Source organism: Pseudochaenichthys georgianus, chromosome 14, assembly GCF_902827115.2.
Source record: "Pseudochaenichthys georgianus chromosome 14, fPseGeo1.2, whole genome shotgun sequence".
In the NCBI taxonomy this organism is placed as follows: domain Eukaryota; kingdom Metazoa; phylum Chordata; class Actinopteri; order Perciformes; family Channichthyidae; genus Pseudochaenichthys; species Pseudochaenichthys georgianus.
In genome coordinates, this window is record NC_047516.1 from 26769151 (window position 1) to 26794076 (window position 24926).

At 41.5% G+C, this 24926-nt stretch overlaps 1 protein-coding gene across 1 annotated transcript in view; it reads left to right on the plus strand.

Annotated features, from left to right (window-relative positions):
• The window catches only part of atp2a3 (ATPase sarcoplasmic/endoplasmic reticulum Ca2+ transporting 3), a 66435-nt gene that overhangs the window by 19432 nt on the left and 22077 nt on the right, over positions 1 to 24926 (plus strand). The window contains exons 6-8 of the mRNA XM_034099412.2: positions 12046 to 12126; positions 12350 to 12435; positions 12999 to 13463. Of these exons, the coding sequence (XP_033955303.1) occupies positions 12046 to 12126; positions 12350 to 12435; positions 12999 to 13463 (632 nt within the window). The remainder of the gene's footprint in view (positions 1 to 12045; positions 12127 to 12349; positions 12436 to 12998; positions 13464 to 24926) is intronic.

Consider the following 24926-nt stretch of genomic DNA (forward strand, 5'->3'; position numbering starts at 1 on the left):
CCACAAACACACAGCCTTTGCCACCCATTCATGAGTCTGGAAACACTATTGGAATATCTCAGAGTAGATTTCTACCAGTCTTTTCTCTGGGTGTGCAGGTGCCAGGGCTGAAGTTGAATGTGTGTGTGTGTCTGTGAGGTACATTGTAAGTGGCTGTGGTCACCCCTTATATTTAAGTCCCGGTTTAATTTTCCGCAGCTTTCCCCTCCTTTTCCCTTTTTGCTTTCCATGCTCTCAGTCTTACCACCTGGACGCTGCTGGATGTTTGTCAGCTCCTCGCTCACACTCCCCCATCATTACATGCACATACACACAGTCCCCCCGCTGTAAACTCACCCATGTGTGGGCAGCCTCGTCTAAAAATAGTGTTGTTGTCACTTCGGTTCCAGAACAGCTGTGTGTGTGCCAGAGTTGATGAGTGAGCGCACACATGCAGCACCGAGGAGATCACTTCACCGTCGACATGAGAGCGAAATCCTCGGCCTCGCATGGCCGGTGATTCGTCTCAGACGGCTGTTTGGGGAATGAGGGAGAGCTCAGGATGCGTGTGTGAGAGAGCACAGCGTTCATTCATAATCACAGCACGTAGAGTCAGGGAGCGATTATACATGCTGCATTGGTTACAGTAAAGCCCGGGTGCTATCTGATTTCACTGAAGGTCTCCCTGCTATTTGCACAGGGTTCCCTGTGTGATGGAAAAACTTGGGAATAATGAAATTTAAAGTTTTGCAAAAAATGTTTTGTCGTGTTTAACTAAATCTATCCTTATAGTTAACTTATGTGTCATAAACCTGTGGTAAAGTTACATAACGTCAAATCTATTTTCTGTAGCTGCCAACGGAAAATTGCCAAAAGGCATTAAGAAGTGACAAAATGCTCTTAGTTCCTAGTTTCTTATTGTCTCCCCGCATTGCGTTTCTTTCTATATTTATGCTAGCAAGGTGAATTAGGTAGGATTAAATTCGATATTTTTGGATAATGCCATCGAGTGCATGTTAAATATCGGTTGTTAGAGGTATGAAATATTATGAAGTCTATAGATTCGGGTTGCCGGATGCTTTATTACTTCAGGTTTTACGTGCGTACATATCAGTGTTATTCTCATGAACGTAATTTCTTAAAGAGCCCTTAAGGGAGTTTCTTGTTGAACTTGCTGCTCATAGGGCAGTGGCACTGTGATATTTTAAACACTTTTTTGGCCATAACTCAAGAATCATACAGTATGCCAGTTATAAAAATGTCACACGAATGTCACTTAGGGGGGTACAATAATGAAGAGATTATATTGAAGCCTCATGGATTTTGAACTCCAACTTGACAGTATAAATCCACTTAATGCTATGGCATACGGTATTCTAGCCCTGGAAAATACATTTTGTCCATTTAAAAACGAGCTGGAACCCTGTTTACAGCGTGTCTACTTTGATTACTTGCATCAAGTGGCGAAATCCACCTCGTGTGTACGTGGGTTTATGTGACGTGTAGGACTTCCTTGGAATCTGGGCTTGTTACAGCCGGTGTCCTCCTTCACACATGCGTGCGCACACTGCCAAACACACAGACAAGCCCACACAGGTAGAAAGCCCCAAACTGACTGCTCAACGCCCACCTTCCACCACTACCGCCGTCCCCGTCAACACCAACAGTGTCACTATGACAACGCTCCATGCGCCGACTCATCTCGGCGACGCTGAAGTTCACAGTTTTTAACGACACCTGTGATGACAGCGTGGAGGACAGTTCAGACTTAAAATGAACCATCTGCTGTTTGAATAAGGGATTTTATGTTCTGTCTGTCAGCAGCTGCTAGTGGATCCATATTGGTTTTCCCGTTGTGGGGAAATAGGGGGCACGCAACAACATTGACTACTTTTTAATTTTCAGTATTTTTATTCTAAGGGGACACAGAAATGATTAGGGTTTTTGTCATATGTAACAACTATCCAAGGACAATTTATATATAATAGATTCTCATGGATGGCTTTTTGTCTGTAAATAAATAAACATTCAAGCACAATTAAACTGGTTTAATACATATGAAATAAATGATTCATTATGATGGAGAAAAGGCATTTTCTAACAGTTTGATATGTCTCTGTTGTTGGCATAGTAAACTCTCTTTTTAAATGCATGTCATTATTGTCCTTACATGGTTTCGAAGGTGAGGGTGTTTCTTTTAGCAGCCAGATAGATGGCTGGACACATAAGTGTGAAACTGTCAGACTGAGGCAATAGTAGAAGCTATTCAAGCTTGTTTTAAGTACAGAGTGCATTTACTGTCAGCGTTTACTTTAAGGAGAGGTATGAAGATGGCGTTTTGCACACTGCTGCATTTCTGTATAACGCACAGTCGTATATTAAGCGCTTCGTTCATTCTTTCTGACATAATCTTGTTGCTAAGCAGTTTTAAACGGGGGTAAACAGCAAAGGCAGGAACACACTCTTCTCACTCAGAAAATGTGTGTCAGATATTTGTGCACACCCCCTCTGACTATAACTGTAGGGTGATGGTGAAAGACAAAAACGAATATTTTCCCTTTACTCCACTGTTTTGGTCTTCTTCTATGTACTTCAGATTAGCCTGTGGAACTTTAGAGTACTGGATGCAAGTGGATGAAACTAAAGGGCCTCATTATGCTTTTTTGGGTTTTCTCTTTCCTGTAGTGGGTTACACTCACTACAGGAAAGGGACACTCCTCCCCCCCCTGCCTGAAACACCTCAATTGTAGTCCTTAACTACAAACATGGTGACATCACTATAATACTTGAACTTCTATTGGATAGAACAGCATATTGCACATTATAGACTAAGGGGTGGGATATCTCTAAGAGGTTGAACACACAAACACAAACCAGCCAGCCAGTTAACCAATCAGAGCAGACAGGGCTCTGGTTTCAAACAGAGGGTGAAAAGAGGTGCTGTAGCACAGGCAGTATGAAAAAAATAAAGACCCTTTTGAACATTAAAGCATGTAAAAAAGCACAAAATACAAGTATGAACCTGAACAATTATAATAATAGGGCCCCTTAACACACACATAAATATATTTACTCTAATTTCTGCTAATAGCCAGCCTTCTTCTTAGTATATTGCTATGATGCCAGCCATGGTTTTGACACAGTTTTGATTTGCGCTTCCACTGGAATTTCCCTTGGCTTTTTTTTAATGGAGTGACTGCAGTGGTCAGGTTGTCGGGAACTCCTCGAGGGTTTACACGGGACCTAAAGAAATGGAAAGCCAACAAGTCATGGTTAGCTTGGATGTGGATTAAGATCTCTCTGCCAGTATATTATGTGAGAGATTTCGTTTGGAGTCCAGTTTTACCAAATGGAAGGAAAACGCCGGCTGGCCTAACCAGCTGACCTCATTTGGTTTAACGTCTATTCATCTGTACTTTAGATGTTTTTTTTCTTTTTTGTTACTTGAAAGCATTACGAATCTTACTAATTTCTGAACCTAATGATATTTATGTAAACTCACAGTGGCTGTTGTAGGATACATTTCTCTTCTAGCAGATGGAGACTGTCTGTGGGAGGCCGTGGCATAAAGTGTATCGGGGAGCAGGAGTCTCTGGGTAGGCGTTTTGAAAAGCCTCTCCTCGGCCAGTCCTACTACAGTGAACCTGTAGCCCCCAACCATCTCCCACACAACACAACACACACTTCGCTCCCCCTCCACCTCTCCCACTCTTGTTCTCTCACAGCCTATAGGTGTCAGACGGAGAACTGTAGAGAACATTATGCAGAATTGGAAGTACTGTACAGGCTATTCAAGTCCACACACTGCGGCCTCTGCCTTTCTCACAATCTCTGTCCCGCCACAGTGAAGACCGAGAAATTCAGCTTGTAGTCTTGGAACATTGAGCGAAAGTATTGTGTATCAGCATGAACACTAACCCACTGTACAGAAGGAGGAAACGTGAGAGGAAAAACAGAAATTCAATAAGATGTTGAACTTATTCAAGAATCACCTATTGTCCTTCTGCAACTCAGGGGTTGCACAACAAAGGCATCTGTAGTGAAGTCTATTCATGCAGCACAAGAAAAAAAACAGTAGTGCATTGTTGTAGTGCATTTTTCACAAGGATTTTGAACAGCATCAGAAACAATAAGGGATTTAACATTACAAATATGACTTTCACTATCATGTTTGAGCTACATGATATGCATCATTGATGCTAGGTGTAGTCCTCCAAGCCCTGTGCTCCTATGGTCTGCCTGTCAAGTGCAAGTGCAGTGCACCCGGTTGCCACGATGGAGCCAGGTCTCTGTTGGCACATCAGTCTCTGATGTTGCTGGGTTAGCCTTCTTCATCCATCTTCATTTCCTGCGACCGGAAATCAGCCAGACGCAGGTTGGGTAGTGGAAGAGCCTAGAAACCAAGTGGAAAAGGTTCCCGTTATCTTGGCTTCCATCTAGGCTCTCCTCCCTTTGATCATCTCAAGGTCCACTGCACTTTATTCTATACAAACACTTCCATCTAATGATGGTGAGTGTATCTCTGTCATATGTCATACATGCTCCAGTACCAAAGATGAAGATTGAAACAAAGATATAGCTAAGTTTACTGGAAGTACTGAGAGCAGCATATACATTTGTCACCGTCACCAGTGCAATTCATGCTGAAAAGCTACGCATGATAAACATCTGAGAAGCCCTGACGGCTGAACACTTTGTATTAATCAAACGCTTATTCCACAAAGAAGGATCAGGTCTTTTCCCTTGTCTATCACGATGGAAACACACAAGTTAGGAATATAACATTTCTATGAGTTCACTGTCAACCGGTACATCAAAATCAATTTTTTACTAGTAAGCTCTGTCCTCGAATTGTGAATATATTCCCACTTAAATATTCACCATTGGCTCTGACTAAAGGAAAGCAATAACAATTTGGCTTTGGGGCATTAGATACTTGTAATGGTCTGGCTCTGAAATACGAGTTTAATATGCAGGCTTATTAAGCAGACTGTAGTGGAGAAAATGAAAATGCATCCTGTAGATTTAATGCATCTGTAGTCCATATGAGAGAACCATGAGGTGGGAATATAATCAATCATTTTTAAAACAGCAATATGACTCCATTAAGGTTGAATGGAAACGTTGTTTACCTGCAGCTGTAGCTTGAGCTTAGCCTGAATCAGCCGATGTTTCTTTGCTCAAGGATTTATTGTTTAAACACATTCAATTGGGTGTAACTCACCTGCAGTTACACTTACAAAGCACACTCACCTGAGGGCTTCAATACAAAATAATCATTTAGAGGTCAAACTTGAAAGAAGTATATGTCTTCCTCAATCCTCCATTTTCTTTGATTGCTTTTGGCTCTTTTTAGAATGGTATTCTGGTCACTTTTTGCAATGTTAACTCTAAGGCTCTATGGATGATAATGTTGGTTCTTCCACCACTAAGGACCAGACTCCAGTATCTCTGCAAATGTTAACTCACTACAGCAGTTGATGGACTGCTTAACAGAGATCAAATCCTGGCTGAGCCAACATTTCCTCAACCTCAACGAGAGCAAGACCGAGTCATCTTTTTTGGACCCCAACCTTCAGCCTCCCCGGTTGAAATGCTGGGCTCCCTCAATAAAAACATCCTCCCCTCTGTCATGAACCTTGGAGTGACCTTCAATAGCGCTTCTACATTTGATAATCAGGTCAGCACCGTAGTCAAGACCCGGGCTGAAGTCGAATAGTCCATTTAGCTTAGGAACCTTCCTAACGGAGTGAAATGACCCGGAAGTCCCTCAGTGGCAGCCATGATAAGTGCCGTTCGAATTCTCTAGAATGATGAGAATGATAGGAAAGGAGGTTTCAAACTTCCTTTATAACCTCCTTTAGCTTAGGAATCACTGGACCTCCCTCACCGAAAGGAGAGGAGAAAATGCTGCCCCACAATGCCTTGCAGCCGCAGCATTTGGCGTCACACAACAGTCGGCCGTTCACGGAAACAATCGATTATGACGGAGAAATGATATCATGAAAGTTACGGTGCTTATTAAGCATTTTAAAACATAGGTGGTAAGTTGCCAAAGTGCTTTGTTTTGAACGTTCATCAGTATTATAATCAAAAAGAGAAATATGAACGTTAGTTTTTACTGAAATTATCAAATAAAGTCAACATTCCACTGAGCTGTGTGGGGTTTGTTAAACTTTTAAAAGATGTTTGAATGGTGATATACACAGTGATAGATGTTAAGGACTAACGTTTATAATAAATACATTTGTATTGATTTTAAGATCTTTAGTTCATACAATCATACGTATTGGGATCATTTGTATTCATGTGGACCGGAGGGAGAAGGTGACGAGCAGAAGTTTCACTTTCATTTTTTATTTCAATTCCAACTTTGGTCTTGAAGAATATGTTTCTCTGTTGTCTACGTTCATAAAGCAAAGCAACAGCATCAGAGCACGGTGCAGAGTCTCTAGATGAGTCCGTCGTTCTTATTATACATCCATGTTGTAGTCCGCTGTATAGAAAACTGTAGTTTCCATAGTTTCCCCACAGCAGCGCAGCAGACGCACAAAATGACATCAGCTGGCGCATCATAAACACGTCGGATAGTGAAAGTGCAGTCGATTCTCTAAAGTACCGCAGTCTCTTCTCCTAAGTCCTTTTGAATTCTCCTATCCACTATCCCTTAACCCCGTGACGTTTCACTCAGAGGTCAAGGAATAGGAGATGGGGTTAGAACTTAGGAGCTGATTTTTAAACTATCCGACCGCAACCCTGCTTTTTTTTAAATACGACTATTGGCCAAGAACAAGAGTCATTAACGACTTTGTTACCTCGAGACTGGATTACCTCAATGCTCTGTATGTGGGTATGGACCAGCCAATTAGACGCCTGCAGCTAGTGCAGAAAGCAGCTGCATGTCTTCTCACTGGCCATAAAAAGCGTGACCACATCACCTCAATTCTGGCCTCAATTTGGTTCTTCCAATTCGGTTCCCAATTGATTTTAAAATCCTTTTATTTGTTTTCAAAGCCCTAAATGGGCTGGCTCCTGCCTATATAGCCGAACTCCTCCATCGCTACACCCCGGCCAGAGCTTTAAGGTCGCCTGACCAGCTGCTGCTGGTAGTGCCCACGACCAGGCTCAAAGCCCGAAGGCACCGAGCATTCGCAGCAGCTGTCCCCAGGCTCTGGAACACTCTGCCCCTCCATGTGGGGTCGGCCCAGACCCTAGGGGTTTTAAATAGACACTTAAAACTCACTTCTTCTCTCTGGCCTTCTAGTCTGAGCGGAGCACGACTCCTGACATTTCCCCTGTCTGATTTAAACTTTTTTTTTTATTTGTGCTGTTGTGTTTTTATTGTATGTACAGCACTTTGGCTCGACCAAAAATCTTTTTTTAAATGTGCTATATAAATAAAACTTGATTTGATTTGCACCTTTTGGATGAATTAAGGTGCAATTCTGTACGGACATGATGGTCCACAGAGGATGAGGTCTTATTACTTTGGTGATCGCCTGACCTTTCCTCTAGTGCAGCAATAAGGTTGGCATTTGTTAAAGGTATTCAAGGTCTGCAGAGGAGACTAAGGACATCTTGGTTGACATCTTACGTACTGGATTATGATTGTTCATTGGTACCCAACTAATGTATGGGCCCCTAACTTTTCAATTTATACATTTCTCAACAATTAAACACATTTTTTTTGTTTTAAACACTCCAATTCCAGAATCTAATTCTAATAGGTACTATTTAGCTTTTTGTGGTTTCCCTTTCCTGTAGTGTGTTATATAGATTTGTGTGCATGTCAATGGTCAGCAAAGGCTAAAATCACAACAGAGCCGGCCGGCAAACCAATCAGAGCAGACTGGACTCTGGTAAATTGAAGCATGGAAACATGTCACATTAAGGTCCTTGCACACCAAACGGACACCAAAGAACCCCAAAGAACACGTCCCGACAGAACGTCGCCTTGCGTCTCCTGCATCTTCGCCATGTTTTGCACTGGAACACACCGCAAAGACTTCAACGAACGGCCAAGTTGCACATACGAACTGCGCATGCGTGAGTGGCAATAACTCTCCTTACCAGCAGGCGGCGGTAGTGTGTATTCGTCATTCAAAAGAGGCAACAGCCGGAAGACAGACTGCGTGATACACCGAGAGAAGAAGAACAGACTGCGTGATATAAACAAACGACAAATAGTGCGCGCGTTCCATTTTCACTCTACAGCGAGAAGCTCATGGGGCTTTCCCGAACCTGTGTCGAGAGCTGGAGTTAAATGAAATCTCAGATTTGCCTTCTTAAGTTTGTTTGGGTCCCTCACTTCCGTTTCGCTTCTCATGCACTGATTAGCTAAGCTGAACAGCCAATCAGAGTGATTTCTTTGGCTGATGGCTTTTAGCAGCCAGCCTCCCGATTCAACATGTCATATCGAATCAAATTTCTCTAAATATATAGTAAGTCCATACATGTCGCATTAAAGGCAGTTTTCCCAAACAGTTCTTCACACCTAGGTCCTATAATGACATTGATGTAATGCCCAGCACTTAGTGCCCTCATGGAACTAAGTACAGATCACATTCACACCGGAATAAGTTCCCTGAGGGAAGATTACGCAAATGAAGCCGCTGACGTCACTTCTTCTTCTTCTGCTTTGGGTTTACTGGCAGGCCGCAAACAACTTCACGGCGTATACTGCCACCCAAATTCCCCGAAGTTGGGGACTGGCTTCAGTAGAAGCTGCTGGGTCTCCCAGCAGCTTCTACTTAAGCCTTCCAAGTAAATCGCCAGAACGCCGACACCTCATCACTCCACCCCTCCATGTTTTTTTTTGTGTTGCCATAAGTTATTCTCTCTCCGTTGGTGCGCTGGGCTAATGCTAATAATGCTAATGCCAGCAAATACAATGGCGGCTTCAAAAAACTTTTCCGAGTTTTACGGGCTGTGGTTTGCAATTCGCCCAGCCAATCAGAAATTGGTACTTGTTTCTCCCCAGGATAGTACCACCTCTCTAGCAGGCACTACAAATGGGGGTAAACGTTCTCTGAACTAAGTTCTCTTTTTGGTGTGAACGCAAAATTCCAGGCACTATCGGAACTAAACGGGAAAAGTACGGATAAAAGTACTCCGGTGTGAAAGCGCCTAATGACAGACAAACTAACCTGTTGCTTTGTCTTTACTCTTTCGCTTCCCTTTTCTCACTTCCTCCCTGCTTTGACAACATCAATGCTCTGCTTACTTTATATGCAGTTGCTATAGTTTTCACTTTTCCAAATGGGTTTTATTTAGATTCCTTTTATTTAGCCTATTCACTTTGAATAATGTTTCTTCCTGGGGTTAAGATGAGTGCACTGGACATTATCAAACTGTGTGTATTAACAAAAGTCTTTCATTACATTTGAAACAAAACTCAGACTGCATTGTGTGGAAAAGCCAATATTCTTATTGAACTTAAATGCACTTTTCTTTTAAGATGTTGTCAGGGACCAATCAGTAAGGCAGGGGTGGGGAACCTTTTTCCTCTCAAGGGCCATTTAATTTTTTTTCAACATCCTCCGAGGGCTGTACAAATGATTGACCTCTGCTTAAAAATACTAAAATCACAGCCCATTCATTTCGCATTCTTTCATGCTGTGCAAAGAAAAAGCAACCTCTTAATCCAGATATTTTATCATGACTCACGTATGCATGCACGTGCACGGTAGTGACATGACCACCAAAACAGAAAGATATGGACACAAGATGTGAGGTGTGACGTAACTGATATGCCTGGGCGGCCCGCCCAAGTATAGTCTGTGTGGGAAACCCTGACAGATGAACAGATCGCCACTGGGCTTACAACTAAAACCACAGCCACGCAAAAAATGCGGCATGTGTATGGCTCCTTATGGGGTACCGTAAGTGCCGGAGCGGCGTTCTGGTGCTCTCCGTAAGCACTACACCCCTGTCAGACGAGACAGAGCCGGAGGTTCCCCACCCCTGCAGTAAGGCAACAGGACACAGGAGTGGTTTAAATAAACTGGGTTTTTTTATTGATCCAAAAGTCCAAAGAAAACATCATAAATCAATCAGTTCTAATAACTAGGCCTATAAAAGAGGTCAACAGAAAATACCTCAAAGAAACATGGCATCAACTTAACAGGTGTTAGCTCAACAAACTGACCTGCTACAATGAAAAACCAAGGAACCTATATAGTGGCTTGGCCAAACCAAGTTGAAACCAAGGAATAATTCCCCCTCCGTGACGGAGTTAACTCCGTGGAGTGACACATGAGGCAAATACAGTAAATACAGCGGCAAGCTTTGGGACAAACTCCCCTCTCTCCGGCAGAAACAGGAAATGCGATAACTGTATGTAACAATGGTTTCAAATCGGCATCTCTTTGACAAAAAATGTAAATTAATAACTCAAATAAAACTCCAAACATCTTTAATTGTGTTTTAGTTTTAAACCTGATTTTTATAAGCTTATTAGTTGTTGTAACAGTCTGTAAATATACACAACTTTATAATAAAATGCACACATTTACCTTTTTCTAGACTAAACACAGGTATGATCCTAAGTTAAAACATATGAGGTTATCATGAGGTTAACATCGCAGTTTATCAGTGGATGTTTGCTGGAACTACTTGTTAACAGCGTGTTTCCTGACGGACACACACAGCGTTGAGAACGGTGAGGTAGAGACAGGTCTCCAGTCAGCACCGCTCCACACTCGTTGGTTTGGAACAGCACTTAATGTGGCGGACCCTCCGCGCAAACGGAGGGGCAGTGTGTAGGGGGCGGTTTGGGATTGGGCCTATGAGTCCTCAGCGCTCGGCCACGCCCTTTGCTGAACCAGGAAGTAACCTCCCCCAATGGACATGGTAACTCAAGAGACAAAGAAAGTAATTAATACAAACACATTAATTGTGTTGTGCTAAAATATTTGAAGTAAGTCAGATTAGAATCAAATAGTTTACGATTTAAAGCAAATGTGTGGTGTTAATTGCATGTTTTGTGCTGCACTGAAGCAAACTACTGAAGGTGAGGGTGCAGTGTAGTCAGACCAAATGGTAGGGCCAGTAAATAAACACGTCTTTTATTATTTATAAGAAAATAAAATGATTTGTATTTTTTTAATTATAAATAAACTGAACTTTAATGCTACGATGTATGTGATGTCAGTCAGAGTAATACATGAAAAACAGGTATGAAATACTATGACAGTAAAATAAGAATACAGTTTAAGAGGGGAGTGATTTGTAAAATACCCATAAAGAAAAAGTAAATCTGTTTACAGTTCTGTTTCATATGTGTGTTGAGAGATGTATCCTCATAGATCTCTTAATTTTGCTCTCAGAGTGCACCAGATTGATGCATTTAACTTCAATATAAAAAATCTTCCCGGGGGAGCATGCCACCGGACCTCCCTAGAGGAGGTTATGTCCCCCCCCCCCCACTTACAGTAAATCATGTTCACATGGATAGGATACTAAATACATTTGCACACATCTTGTGTGTCTATGCGCGAGTCATGGTAAGATATCTGGATTAAGAGGTTGCTTTTTCTTTGCACAGCATGAAAGAAAGGCGAAATGAATGGGCTGTGATTTTAGTTTTTTTTAGCAGAGATTGAAGTCAATAATTTGTACGGCCCTTGGAGCATGTTGTGAAAATTGAAATGACCCTTGATGGGGCTGCTCAATTAATCGTATTTTAATCGCAATTGCGATTTTGGCTTGCAACGATTATGAAAACAACACATTCTTATTTTTTTATTAAATATTTTTTTTATTGGTTTTTCAGTTGAATTATACAAAGTTCAAGGTAATCAACTGTTAAACATACTATTAAACTACTAATTTATTTTTTCAATGAATGGATGTTTTCAAAGTAAATGGATAATCGTTTTTAATAATCGTGATATCAATTATTGACTCAAATAATCGAGATTATGATTTTTGCCATAATCGAGCGGCCCTAGCCCTTGAGAGGAAAAAGGTTCCCCACCCCTGGTCTAATAGGATACAATAATGAAATATCATTATTGTGGATCAAATCCTTTTTGGTAATCCTACCCTGTTTTTGTTTATTTCTAGTTGGTGACAAGGTGCCTGCTGACATTAGAGTGACCTCTATAAAGTCCACCACCCTGCGAGTGGACCAGTCCATCCTCACAGGTATTTCCTAACCTTCATCAGACTCCAAACAAGGCTTTCACATAATTCAGATGGAGTATACTCCCTTACACCTTTATTGCATGGACTTTCTGTGATATTACTTCCTACACCTTTAGGCTGTAAGTGTTCAATATCCCTCTGAACATCCCATTGTTGGTCTAATAGTCACCTATTGCACATATATCTAACCTGGTACAATGATCTCATACCCTGTTTCTTTCAGGGGAGTCTGTGTCCATCATCAAACACACTGACCCTGTTCCTGACCCCAGAGCCGTCAACCAGGACAAAAAGAACATGCTCTTTTCTGTAAGCACCTGCCTGCAGCTCACTGAGTCATGTGTATCTTATTGAATCTAGTGACTGTAATTCTTATTTGACTTCTCTGGTGATCTAAAGGCAACTAAATGTCAAGTTTAAATTATTTCTATTTTAATTGAAACTCTCTTCTCTTATGTTCTGAGTAATAACTTGAAATTATTGAATTATTATTATTGAATTGAATTGTACAATTAACATACTGTATGTGGAGCTGCATTACAAAAAATTGTTATAAATCTTTGCAAACGACAAGTCCTTTTTAAATGCTTTTTTAATAACAAGAATGTAGATGTTGATTGTAATGATGAGAGTAGGTTTCCCAAAGAGTTGTTCCTTTGCATTTTAATTAACATTGACTAAGTTAAGTCCGACTGTAATGAAAAAGATGTGTCTTGTGAAATATGGATAAATGTCTGAGGACGACTTAAAAACATTTCTTGAAGGTGCGAGACACGTCATGGCTGAAGTGTATTTTTACATAAATATGTTTTTATATCGACTGCATCTTTCTGCCTCACTTTCTTGCACCTAATGATCTTTTATTCCTGCAGGGCACAAACATAGCTGCAGGCCGCGCTATAGGTGTGGTCATCGCCACCGGCGTTTCCACAGAGATCGGTAAGATCCGTAACCAGATGGCAGCTACGGAGCACGAGAAGACGCCTCTGCAGCAGAAGCTGGACGAGTTCGGGCAGCAGCTCTCAAAGGTCATCTCCCTGATCTGTGTGGCTGTGTGGGTCATCAACATCGGCCACTTCGGGGACCCCGTCCACGGGGGCTCTTGGGTCAGAGGGGCCATCTATTATTTCAAGATTGCCGTGGCCCTGGCTGTGGCCGCCATCCCCGAGGGTCTGCCTGCTGTCATCACCACCTGCCTGGCCCTCGGAACGCGCCGCATGGCCAAGAAGAACGCCATCGTCCGCAGCCTGCCGTCAGTAGAGACCCTGGGCTGTACCTCTGTTATCTGCTCCGACAAGACGGGGACCCTCACCACCAACCAGATGTCTGTCTGCAAAGTGAGTGGCAAGGCTTTGATTTGACTGCTGGTTATACATTTTAAGGAATAGTTCTACTTTTTAAAAATATATTTTGTATATCAATAACTGACCCCGTGTTACTTAACATTCTTGAAGAAACTTGTTGGGGAGTTGAACAAAGATGGAGACAATAAGTCGTGTACTACCACCTAGAACACACATTTTCATTCAAATATTTTAAGAATCCGTCCAAATGACTACAAAAAGAAACCAAAAGCTTTAGGAATATCATAGGAAAATATCATTTTTTGATTCGGTATCAAAAGCTTTTTAGAGATTTTTACAAGAAGAGCAAATTGTGTAACAGTGAATTTAAGTTTCAGAAAATGGTTTCACTACAATGAAATAACTGACTAAAGTCAGCACACATTAATACTGTTCAGCTCAGAGTCTTGGATTTGTAGTCATATCCACATGTTTGCTATTCCAAGACTGTAAAAGGACCCCAGCATTCAGAAATATTCAAATACACCCTTTTTAAAATGGGCAGAAAAAAAGGATGTACACTGCAGGCAGAAAGCATAACGTTGGCATGTCTGTAAAGGGGAGACTCATGGCTATTCATCACTCCAATATTTTGAGGTAATAGGGTCAAGGAACTTCTGTGTATAGGCCATGCCAGTTAGCTTAATATAAAGTGTAATTTACCCCACGTCTGTCAAGCCAACAAGACATGGTTGGTAAACAGATTGTTGACTTTGTCATCCAGCAATCATGATTTTATTTAAAGATTAAATAGTAAGGTTTTAACAACAATGCTAAAAGTGTGCTAATGTTTCGGAAGTATTGAGAATATAACCTAATTCATGAGACTTGTATTATGTTGCATAAGTTGTGTGAGAGTTTATTAACGGATATTTAGTTCTGCTACAGTTAAATTCAGCCCCCGAGTATTTGATATGCAAATAACCATTTCGTGGGTGAAGTGTTCCTTAACAGCTGAATTGTAGCAGAAACTCAATTCTAAGTATTTGATTTTCACTTCCTGCCGTTTGAATGACATTTACAAAAATGTTCCTGGGAATTCTTTGTTGATAAAGTGTTACAGAGGGTTGCTGTTTATTATTGATTTTTCTTTTCCGTCTTTGAGATTTCTCTTTTTTTCCCTAGTGTGTTTTTCCTTTTTTTTCTCATGATGGATGGAAAATCTTTGTGCTGTTGTAATGTTTACTTCTGTGTGGCAGCTTTGAGATAACTGCTGGTGAACTAGTAACTAGTACAGTCTGGCATGACCCAGCAGCATTACAGTCTAACACACACACACACACACACACACACACACACACACACCACACACACACACACACACACACACACACACACACACACACACACACCACACACACACACACACACACACACACACACACACACCCCTTAAATCCTCCATTGCACTTCTTACATTAGCTAAGTATTGTGGTGCTGCAGGGAAGTCACAGCCTACAAACGGTATTCTACAGAGAAAATAAATGTTGTTTGGTACAGATTCTCTTGAAGAAATCATACCTAGATCATGTTTTTGAAAACTATCATTCCCTCTAATATCACACATTATTTAAACTTTAACGGACATGTTGACCGGCGAAAGCCCACCTCTGCTGCTAAATCCAGCGCGGAGAATAAACAGAAGGGCAACCATGCATGCGCGAGAAGTCTTCTTCGCTGCGCCACTTACAGGCCGGCATATGTACTACAGCGTCTCCATCAGTTTGAGCTGTCTCGTGTGGACGGAAGACTTAGTTTTTTGATAACGATTTCAGTTCGTTTCTGTTATTGTCCTCGTGTGGCTATTTGATATTTGTACTAGAGTTAAAAGTACAATATTTACAGAGCAGTTGTGATTGACAGTGTCACATTACAGTTGTGCAGATCACATAACATATGAAACATTACAACAAGACAGACAAAAACAAACAAACAAAACAAACAGTCGGCTTGGTCACACAACAAAGCACAACCTCATTCTCTTAATGATGATAATAGTACAAATACATTTAAAATGCTTCACATATACATATATATCCACATACATATAAAATAATAATAAAAATAAAATAAAAAGATATATCCACTAGGGCTGTCCCGAATACCATTTTTCGGGCTCCGGATATTCGGTAGTAATCAGCAGCGAATATTCGAATATTCGGTGCGGAGAGATTTGTATTTTTTTTTTAATACATTTTTTTTTCACATTTTTTTTTTTTTCCCCAAAAGGTTTCATAACACGCTCCGGATCCGAGACACCTGACAACACGCTGTTAAGCAGAAGCGCAGATAGAGCATACTATTACGATTTATATGTATTTATTGTATCAGTACTCGCAAACATTAAAACTAAATGTGTCCTCTGCATTTAACCCAGCGCAGCACCCGGGGACAAAATCTGGTTCCACATTCCGTCTATAACATTTTACAACCTGAACAGTCAAACAAAGATACAAAACACATATTTCAGCTGCCAGCTTCATGTTGCTGGCATTGTCGTGGACAACGGCTACTCGCTTATAATTCGGAATGGCAAAGGCGTCCGCCACTTCTCCAAGCTGTTCTGCAATATTTACTCCCGTATGGTTTACTTCCATTACTTTGGTTTCCAAAACAAAGTTACAGAGTTTCCACTCGCGAGTTATGAAATGACAGGTGACAGCCATATACGCCTCCATACGCACCGAGGTGGTCCAAATGTCTGTTGTAAAACTTACGGCAGTTGAGTTTTCAATCTGAGTTACAATTTGGTCTCGGTGATCGCTGTACTTCAGAGACATGGCATCTAAAATACTGGAGCGTTTGGGGACAGTGTAGCCGGGCTCCATCTTCTTCATTAATTTTCTGAAGCCTTCGCCTTCGACTATGTAAATGGGTCTCATATCCATAGCGATGAAATGTACTATGGCATCTGTTATCTCTATCTTTCTTTTCTCCGTTATCGTTTTTTTTAACTGTAGGGTCTGCTGTATTGTTGAGGATGTTGATGGCTGGGATGCGTGGGGATGCACCTATGGCCACAATGTATTATTAGGCTGAGCTACTCAACTTTATGCCAATAATTGCCTTAGCCCCAGATGTTCCCACATTACTCCTATTATTTTCACTATGCTGATAAAATTAAAAAACTAATATAAAAAAATAATTCGGTTGCTTTCTTGCAACTATTTTCCAAGCAAAGTAAGTGCACGTTTTTATCATGTTTAACGTTACTGTTTAAACGGCGGATAAAGCAGCTTCATCATGGCAACTTCACAACAGCTAAGCTAAGCTAGGTTACAGCATCCAGGTGACTTTTCAGAGTTGTTGTGCCACCGTGGTAGGCCAGTTTCTTATCACATATTTGGCACACTGCCTTCTTTTTACCGTCGTCCAATTTTTAAAATGGTCCCACACAGCTGAAGTCTTCGGCATTTTATGGGTGAAACGAGGTGAAGCGAGGTGAAGCGTGCCATTTGCGTTCGTGACTGTGAACAGTGAACGCAATGTCAGGAGCACAGGCTGAGATTGTATATATTTCCGCATTTTAACAGTGCAATTCAAAAGTATAAATATAGTATAAGAATATGGCAATTCGCCTTTATTAATAGCATACATTTAGAAAAATATATTAATTTGTTTGAAAAATATTTTTTTGTTTGAAAAAAAAAAAAAAAAACGAATATCCGAATAATGAAATTGAAACCCGAATAGTTGGCCAACGAACGAATATTCGAATAGTCGAATATTCGGGTACAGCCCTAATATCCACATACATATTCGGGTTTTATTCCGGAATATCCGGGAAGGTCATCCTCCCTGCATAGGCAAAGAAAGGCCCCCAGACACTCCGGAACTTCCCGGCGGAGCCTCTCAATGTGTAACGGATTTTTTCAAGCTGCAAATTATTAAAAATGTCCCTTATCCACATAGTGTGGGAAGGTGGTGTTGGTGATTTCCATCTTGTTAGAATAAGACGTCTTGCTAGTAATGTTGCAAAGGCTATAAGGTCTGCTTTGAGCCTAGGCAAAGGCAGGTTTGGAATGCCAAATACTGCAGTAATGGCATTAGGCTCTATAAGCGTCCCAGTTACCTCTGACAAAGTACTGAAAATTGAAGTCCAGTAGTTGTGCAGAGACGTACATGACCAAAACATATGCACATGGCTTGCAGGTGTTTGGTGACATTTTTCACAAGAAGGATCTATATTGTCAAACACTTTGAACAGCCTGACTTTAGTCCAATGGGTGCGGTGAACAACTTTACACTGAATCAAACCATGTCTTGCGCAGACGGATGAAGTATGCACACGCTTAAGAATATTGCCCCAAAGGTCCTCTGAGATCTCCTGCCCCAAATCCTCCTCCCAAACAGCTTTCAGAGAGTTTAGAGAGGTTGAATATAGGGTTTGGATTTGATTGTAAATACACGAGATAATTCCTTTCATCACAGGGGCCTGAGTGAGAAAAGCATCTAGAGGCGTGTCATTGGGCAGGTTAGGAAACTGAGCATATCTATTGCGAGCAAAACTCCGAATTTGCAGGTATCTAAAAAAATGATGTTTAGGAAGAGAGAACAATTCTGAGAGCTGTTGAAAAGATGCAAAAGTGTTCTCAATATATAAATCTTTAAATGTTTTAATACCAAGGTTTGACCATATCGAAAATGCACCATCTGATATGGAGGGGGGGAAAACATGATTTGCAGCTAGTGGAGCCGAGGTAGAAAAAGCTTGCAGACCAAAGTGACGTTTAAACTGATTCCAAATCCTTAAGGAGGTTTTAACAACTATATTTTTAGCATAGAGGGAAACCGGGCTGTTGATGGGGGAGTGTACAAGTGATGTCAGTGACACAGGCTTAGAGGAAAAAGACTCCATAGCCAGCCAAGCTGGGCGAGGATGAAGTGTATTGGACCTAAGCCAATACTGTAAGATTCTTAGGTTGGAAGCCCAATAGTAAAATCTAAAGTTTGGCAAGGCCATTCCTCCAAGAAGCTTTGGCCTTTGTAGAGTCTTTACGAAGTCTAGGTTTCTTTTTGTTCCAAATAAACTCCAAAATTGAGCTATCAATTTTCTGAAAAAACGCTTGAGGAAGAAAAATAGGTATACACTGAAACAGATAGGCAAATTTAGGGAGAGTATTCATTTTTACTGAGTTGATCCTCGCGGCCAAATTTAAAGGGAGCAGTGACCAGCGTTCAAAGTCTTGTTGCATACGTTCTAAACAGGGTGTAAAATTGGCCTTAAAGAGACTTTTAAATGTGCTAGTAACTTGTATTCCAAGATATGTAAAGCTTTGCAGAGATACTTTAAATGGGAAGTTATGTAAAGGACATTTACGTGCGGTTGAGTTTAGAGGAAATAATTCACTTTTACCAAGATTAAGTTTATATCCTGATATGAAACCAAATGAGTCCAGCGTGGCAAGTGTAGCAGGGATTGAAACAGACAAGTTCGAGAGGTACATAAGAAGGTCGTCCGCATAAAGAGAGACTCTCTGTTCTGCGCCATTTCTGGTTATCCCAGTGATAAGGGGGTTAGAGCGAAGCGCAATGGCGAGGGGCTCAATCGCGAGGGTGAAAAGCAAAGGACTCAAAGGGCAACCCTGTCTGGTGGACCTATGAAGAGGGAAATATTCCGATTGATTGTTATTAGTTCTAACAGAGACCTGAGGCGAGGAGTAAAGCAGTTTAATCCAGGTCGTAAACTTTTTCCCAAAGCCAAATTTGTCTAAGGAGTAGAAAAGATAGCCCCACTCCACCCGGTCAAAAGCCTTCTCTGCGTCCAGGGATATTAATGCTTCTGGAGCACTAGAAGAAGATGGGTTATAAATTGTATTAAACAACCGTCTTAAATTAAAAAAAAGTGTGTCTATTTTTAATGAAACCTGTTTGATCAGGGGAGATAACAGAGGGAAGTGTCGACTCAAGGCGTAAAGCTAAGAGTTTAGACAGTAGTTTGAAGTCTACATTCAGCAAGCTTATAGGACGAAACGAGGCACAGGACAAAGGGTCCTTATTCTTTTTCAAAATAAGGGAAATCGAGGCCTGAGTGAGAGTCTGGGGTAATTTAAGAGATTCAAATGAGTCATTAAACATGTCAATTAAAATAGGAGCCAATTTATGTAAAAATGCCTTATAGAATTCAGCAGTGTAGCCGTCTGGTCCTGGACACTTGCCGCATTGCATGGACTTGGCTGCAGTAGCCAGTTCCTCAATAGTAATATTTCTTTCCAAATCGTCAACACAGTCAGGGTGAACGGTGGGTATATGGAGTGAGTTAAAGAAACTATCCAAGTGTGAAGAGTCGGATGTGTTTTCAGAAGTATACAACGATACGTAAAAATCTTTAAACTCATCATTGATTTTCTTAGGATCAATCGTCGAGCCTGAAGAGGTCCTAATCTGGGGAATTTGGTGAGACGACAATGTCTGTCGCAATTGATAGGCTAGCAATCTACTAACCTTATCCCCGTGTTCATAATAAGTATGTCTAGATTTCAGTAACATTTCTGTTGTGTGATCCGTAGCTAAGACCTCAAACTCAGTTTGTAAAGAGAGGCGCTCCTTGTATAAATCTGGAGAAGGAGAAGCAGAATAAATTGCGTCCAGCTGTGCAATACGTTTCGTTAAATTATTAAGTCTTTCCCTCCTCACTTTCCTCTCATAGCCGCTGTAAGAAATTATTTCACCTCTGATGTATGCCTTTAAGGTCTCCCACAACAGTGACGCGGACACATCAGGAGTTTTGTTTATACTAAGAAAGAGATCTATTTGTCCGGAAACAAATTCCACAAAGTCTTCATTTGAAAGCAAAACGGTTTTTATCAGACCCTGTGAAATGTATCCTCATAGTGACTGGGGCATGGTCAGATATGACTATCGCATTATGGGAAATTGATTTAACAGAAGGAAGAATTCTATTGTCTACGAGGAAATAATCTATACGAGTAAAAGTGTGGTGGACATTTGAGAAAAATGAATATTCCTTTCCAGAGGGATTAAAAAAACGCCAGGGGTCAGAAATGGCAAATTGTTTTTTAAAGGATTGAATTGCCTTGGCAGACCTAGACGGCTTACAATTTCGGGTCGATGATCGGTCCAGTTGAGGATCCAGCCAGCAGTTGAAATCCCCTCCCAAAATAAGGAAATGTGAGGATATATCTGGTAGAATGGAAAATAAATGTGTAAAAAACACATCATCATCCCAGTTTGGTCCATATACATTGACAAGAAGCACTGGAGTAGAATTAATTTTACCACTAACAATTAAGTACCTCCCGTTTTGGTCTGCCATCACATTTGAACACACAAAAGGAATTTACTTGTGCAATAAAATAGCTACTCCCCTAGATTTCCCCGTGAAAGAAGAGTGGTAGGTATGGCCAGTCCAACTGGCCTTTAATCTGCTCTGATCAGAGACCCTAAGATGAGTTTCTTGTAGAAAAATTATCTGTGCACCCAGGTGCTTGAGATGGTGCAAAACTTTGCTGCGCTTAACAGGATTGTTAAGGCCCCTACAGTTCCAGGTACAAAATTGAAGCCCCTCTCCATCTTGTTGTATTAATTTAGGTGAAACCATAGAAGCATCTTAAGAGGCAAAGAGTGAAGCATAATATAACATATTTAGCAGAATGAGGTATAACGAATAACAGCATTTCAACATGTACAATGTTGATAGACCAAGCCGACACGAAAAACACAAAAAAGAAACAACCAAAAAAAACAAAACACACAATATAGAACAACCCGTTGTGGTAAAAGAACCACGTTACTCCCTCCCACCTTGGCAGAAGTGCCTCCCCATGCGAGACACGCCGATCAAACCTTATAGGAATTGCTAAACGCTCCGTCGTAGCTACCATCCTAGGCTACTACTAACACAGCCTAAGCTACCCAAAGAGAAAGGTGACTGGGTAAAACAAGAGTAAACACGCACAAAATAAAACGGAACATTAGTACGTTCGTCACACGTTTAGACATGTTGTCAGTGACTAATTATCATGGAAAGCTACAATGACTTACTGGGAGATGCAGTCCAAGTTGTCATGAACAAAAAAAAGAAGTGTGACAAGGAGCCGGCTCTGCTCCGCCACACAGCATTTGGAGTGACTGCTTTCTTGAGTTTTGTATTGACAAAGTCATTTGCAACTGTAGGATCTTCAAACCGATGTGTGTCTCCGCTCGGCAGCGTGATTCGGAGCACCGCTGGGTAGAGAAGTCCAAACTTAATGCCCGGACATGAGTGCAGCTGACGCTTGACAGTTCCAAAAGCAGCTCGTTTTTTAGCGACGGTGGAGGTGTAGTCAGCAAAGATAGAAATCCTCTTACCCTGACAGAGGAGGGGAGACAGTTCCCCGGCCCGACGTAGGATCTCATTGCGAATGTGAAAGTAATGAACTCTTACGACGAATGGTCGGGGTGCATCTCCCTCTCTGGGCCTGTCCCGCAGTGTACGATGAGCTCGATCTAGCAGGGGCTTTTCATCCAGGCGAAGTATTTCCTGAAGTAGTTTGGCGATAAACTCAGTAGGACGAGGTCCCTCCAATCCCTCCGATATGCCCACCAGCCGAATATTATTCATTCTGGATCTCCTCTCCAGGTCCTCGCACCGATCATCAGCATGTTTAGCCTGAGCCGTTAGCCTGCTAACTGTAGCTTCCAGCTCCGTTATCCGGCTGCTATGGTCAGTAGCAGCTCGTTCAAGCTCAAGCACAGTTTGCCCGTGTTGCTCGACTTTAGCTTGTAATGGTCCTATTGACTCTTTTAGTTCTTTTCGGACAGAGGTAATCTCGGAGCGTAGGCTGGAAGATAAAGAGTCAATTGTGCCAAAAATGTCGGCTTTCAGGGAGTCCATCATACTTTGTAAAAGTTCGGCGTCGAGTGCGTTAGCTTCAGCCACCCCTCGAGTAGCGTTAGCCGGGTCAGGCAAAGGCGTTTGCTACGGCCTCCTTTCTGTGCTTCGGATTTTTGGCGAGCAGAAGACATTTCGGTTGTTTTGGTTAACAAAAGTCACGTACGACGAATCCTTAGTTTATGTTCTATTTAATTTCAACAATAAAATACCAAAATTGTGCAGGATTTATGAAATTAAGTCACATTCTCAGGAGCAGCGGAGAAACACGTCTTACATCCTCAGTGCCCGTGACCTCTCCCCCTTATTGTAGTTATAACAGTAGTTGATTTTCCTGCAGACTGCATAGAGTTCATTAGTTATGTTCTGACAAGACTTATTCCGGCCAGGAGAGCAAAGCAAATACATCAATATATCTCGACTTCGAGTTGATCTTCCATTTTATTTTTTGCCATTTTCAAAATGGAGCCCTCCCTCCCCTCGCTTCTCTCACTCCTCGAGATGACGTTGAATAACGGTGTGATTAATGCGTAGTGGCAGGGAGTTCCCTCTGGCAGGAGGGACACGCAGCAGTGATCTCACCGCAGCCCCCCCTAAACCCTCCTGAACAGCAAGAGAGCGAGGCAGGCTGACGCTGGTAAATATTGACCTTCTGCTTCCACCTGCACTCCCTCACCTGCTGCTCTCCGCGCTCTGGTGCGAGATAAGACGGCACATTCGCACTCACACAAAGACAAATCAAACTTCCGTTTTTGTTGTTTTGGCCATGGTGTTTCCTGGAGATAGCAATATTAGTGGTTGCCTCACATCGTGTTGGATGTGTTTTATGGTTTTTGTGCGTCACGATTTTCAATGCCCACATGAATATTTACCCAGGCTTATCCATCTGTGCTCATTCTCGGACTGGTCCCCAGCCAGGGGCCCTTATGGCACCAGTGTCTCCCCTGCCTCGTGGGTATCCCCATATCCGCAGGGTTCCAGGGATTCCCCCTCTGTATCCTGACTTCCCTTTTCCCTTCACACACATGAAGAGACAACACACGTATAAACAAGTTACTCAGTGTTCGACCCCACACAGGCTCAGAGGAAGTGAGTAGAAGAATACAAACTTGTGCCTAGTTTCCTTGGAGACCACAACGGATCGGATAGTGAGAAAAAAAGTGACCACAGATGAAAGAACAACCTTATTTTATCCAGCTTTGTGTGTGCTGTAGTGAGTCTTTGTTGATCTTATATAGATCCCAGCCTGATGACCTTTGTGAAATTAAGAATTCAGCAGAAGCGGGAAGCTATTTAAAAGTCTCTTAAAATGACAGTGTATACAATTAAATTGAATAATGGGCTAGATCTGTGCTAATCAGGCCTGTATTTTATTGGTAAATGTAAAGGTTGTTTAAGGATATATTTTTTGTACAGTTAAACGTAATTCTTCACAAATGCATCTGAGGAACAGCTGGTGTTTACAGTGCAGCCAAACAAACGCACTGTTTTACGATAATTAGGTCAATAATTAGACTTTTTCCATTTTGCCATGGGTGTGTGCAGTTTTCCTCGGGTCACAGTAAATCTGGTAACCTTGCTGAGAAGTTGGAGGTCTGCAGATCTTCGCCTAACAGCTCGTTGCGGCTGCTCCTGACTGTTTAACTACACTCTGCGATATTTAACAGTGATCCACTGTCAAAGAAAGAAAAAACATATTTTTGATGAACGATTGTGGTCAGCACAAACCTTGATGACCCAAACATTACATTTTCAGGCACTGCTCATAATATTAAGCTTCAGCAGTTGACAAGGAGCGGAAAAATGGGCTGTGGTTCTCTTTTTAGATTGCTACGTTGCCAAAGTTGTTACCCTGGTGCCTTACTTGAGAACAGCTGCTCTCAAGAGGACAACAACTCCTATAAAATACTAAATATTATAATTATTTTCCACTTTCCTAATCATTTAAATTCCTGTATAAGAACGTATAGCCATTGTTTTTATTTAGAGAAAACAATGTGGGATACATTAAGTCAATGATTAGCCACTTTTTTGTTCATCAGGAAAATAGCAATGCCCATGACAAACATGGGAGGTGGGTCAATCTGCTAGCAAATAGTACAATCTATTATTGTGTACTCCACATTGAAAGCCTGATATAATAGAATGCATGGTTTTATGCTGTAATGCCGTGGTACCCACATTTGTGGCTTAAATGGGGACATCGTGTGTCTGTATTTTGGCTAGACTTAGAGCTGAGGTTAAACATAAAAAGAAAATAAGAACTTTAAACTACCTCCAAAATGTGTGCAATATGCATTAACACAGCCAAAATCAACAAACAATTAAAAAAAAAAACAGGAATACCCGAAGTGAGGCATAAGTGGGCCAAGTTTAAAGGGGCCCTATTAAAGAGTGTGTGTGTGGGAGGGAATTTGGGGATTTTAGCATTAGCAGACCATTTACATGCACACAAACCTATATAACACTCTACAGGAAAGCGTAATGGGACCCCTTTAAGAACATAAACCACAAGCATAACCTCAACTAAAATATTCGATCTATTCAAACTTGGCTGACACAGGGTCCCAAGATTACTGGCCCTTATCAGTTCCATTTTCTAACTAAATATAGCTCCGCACTCG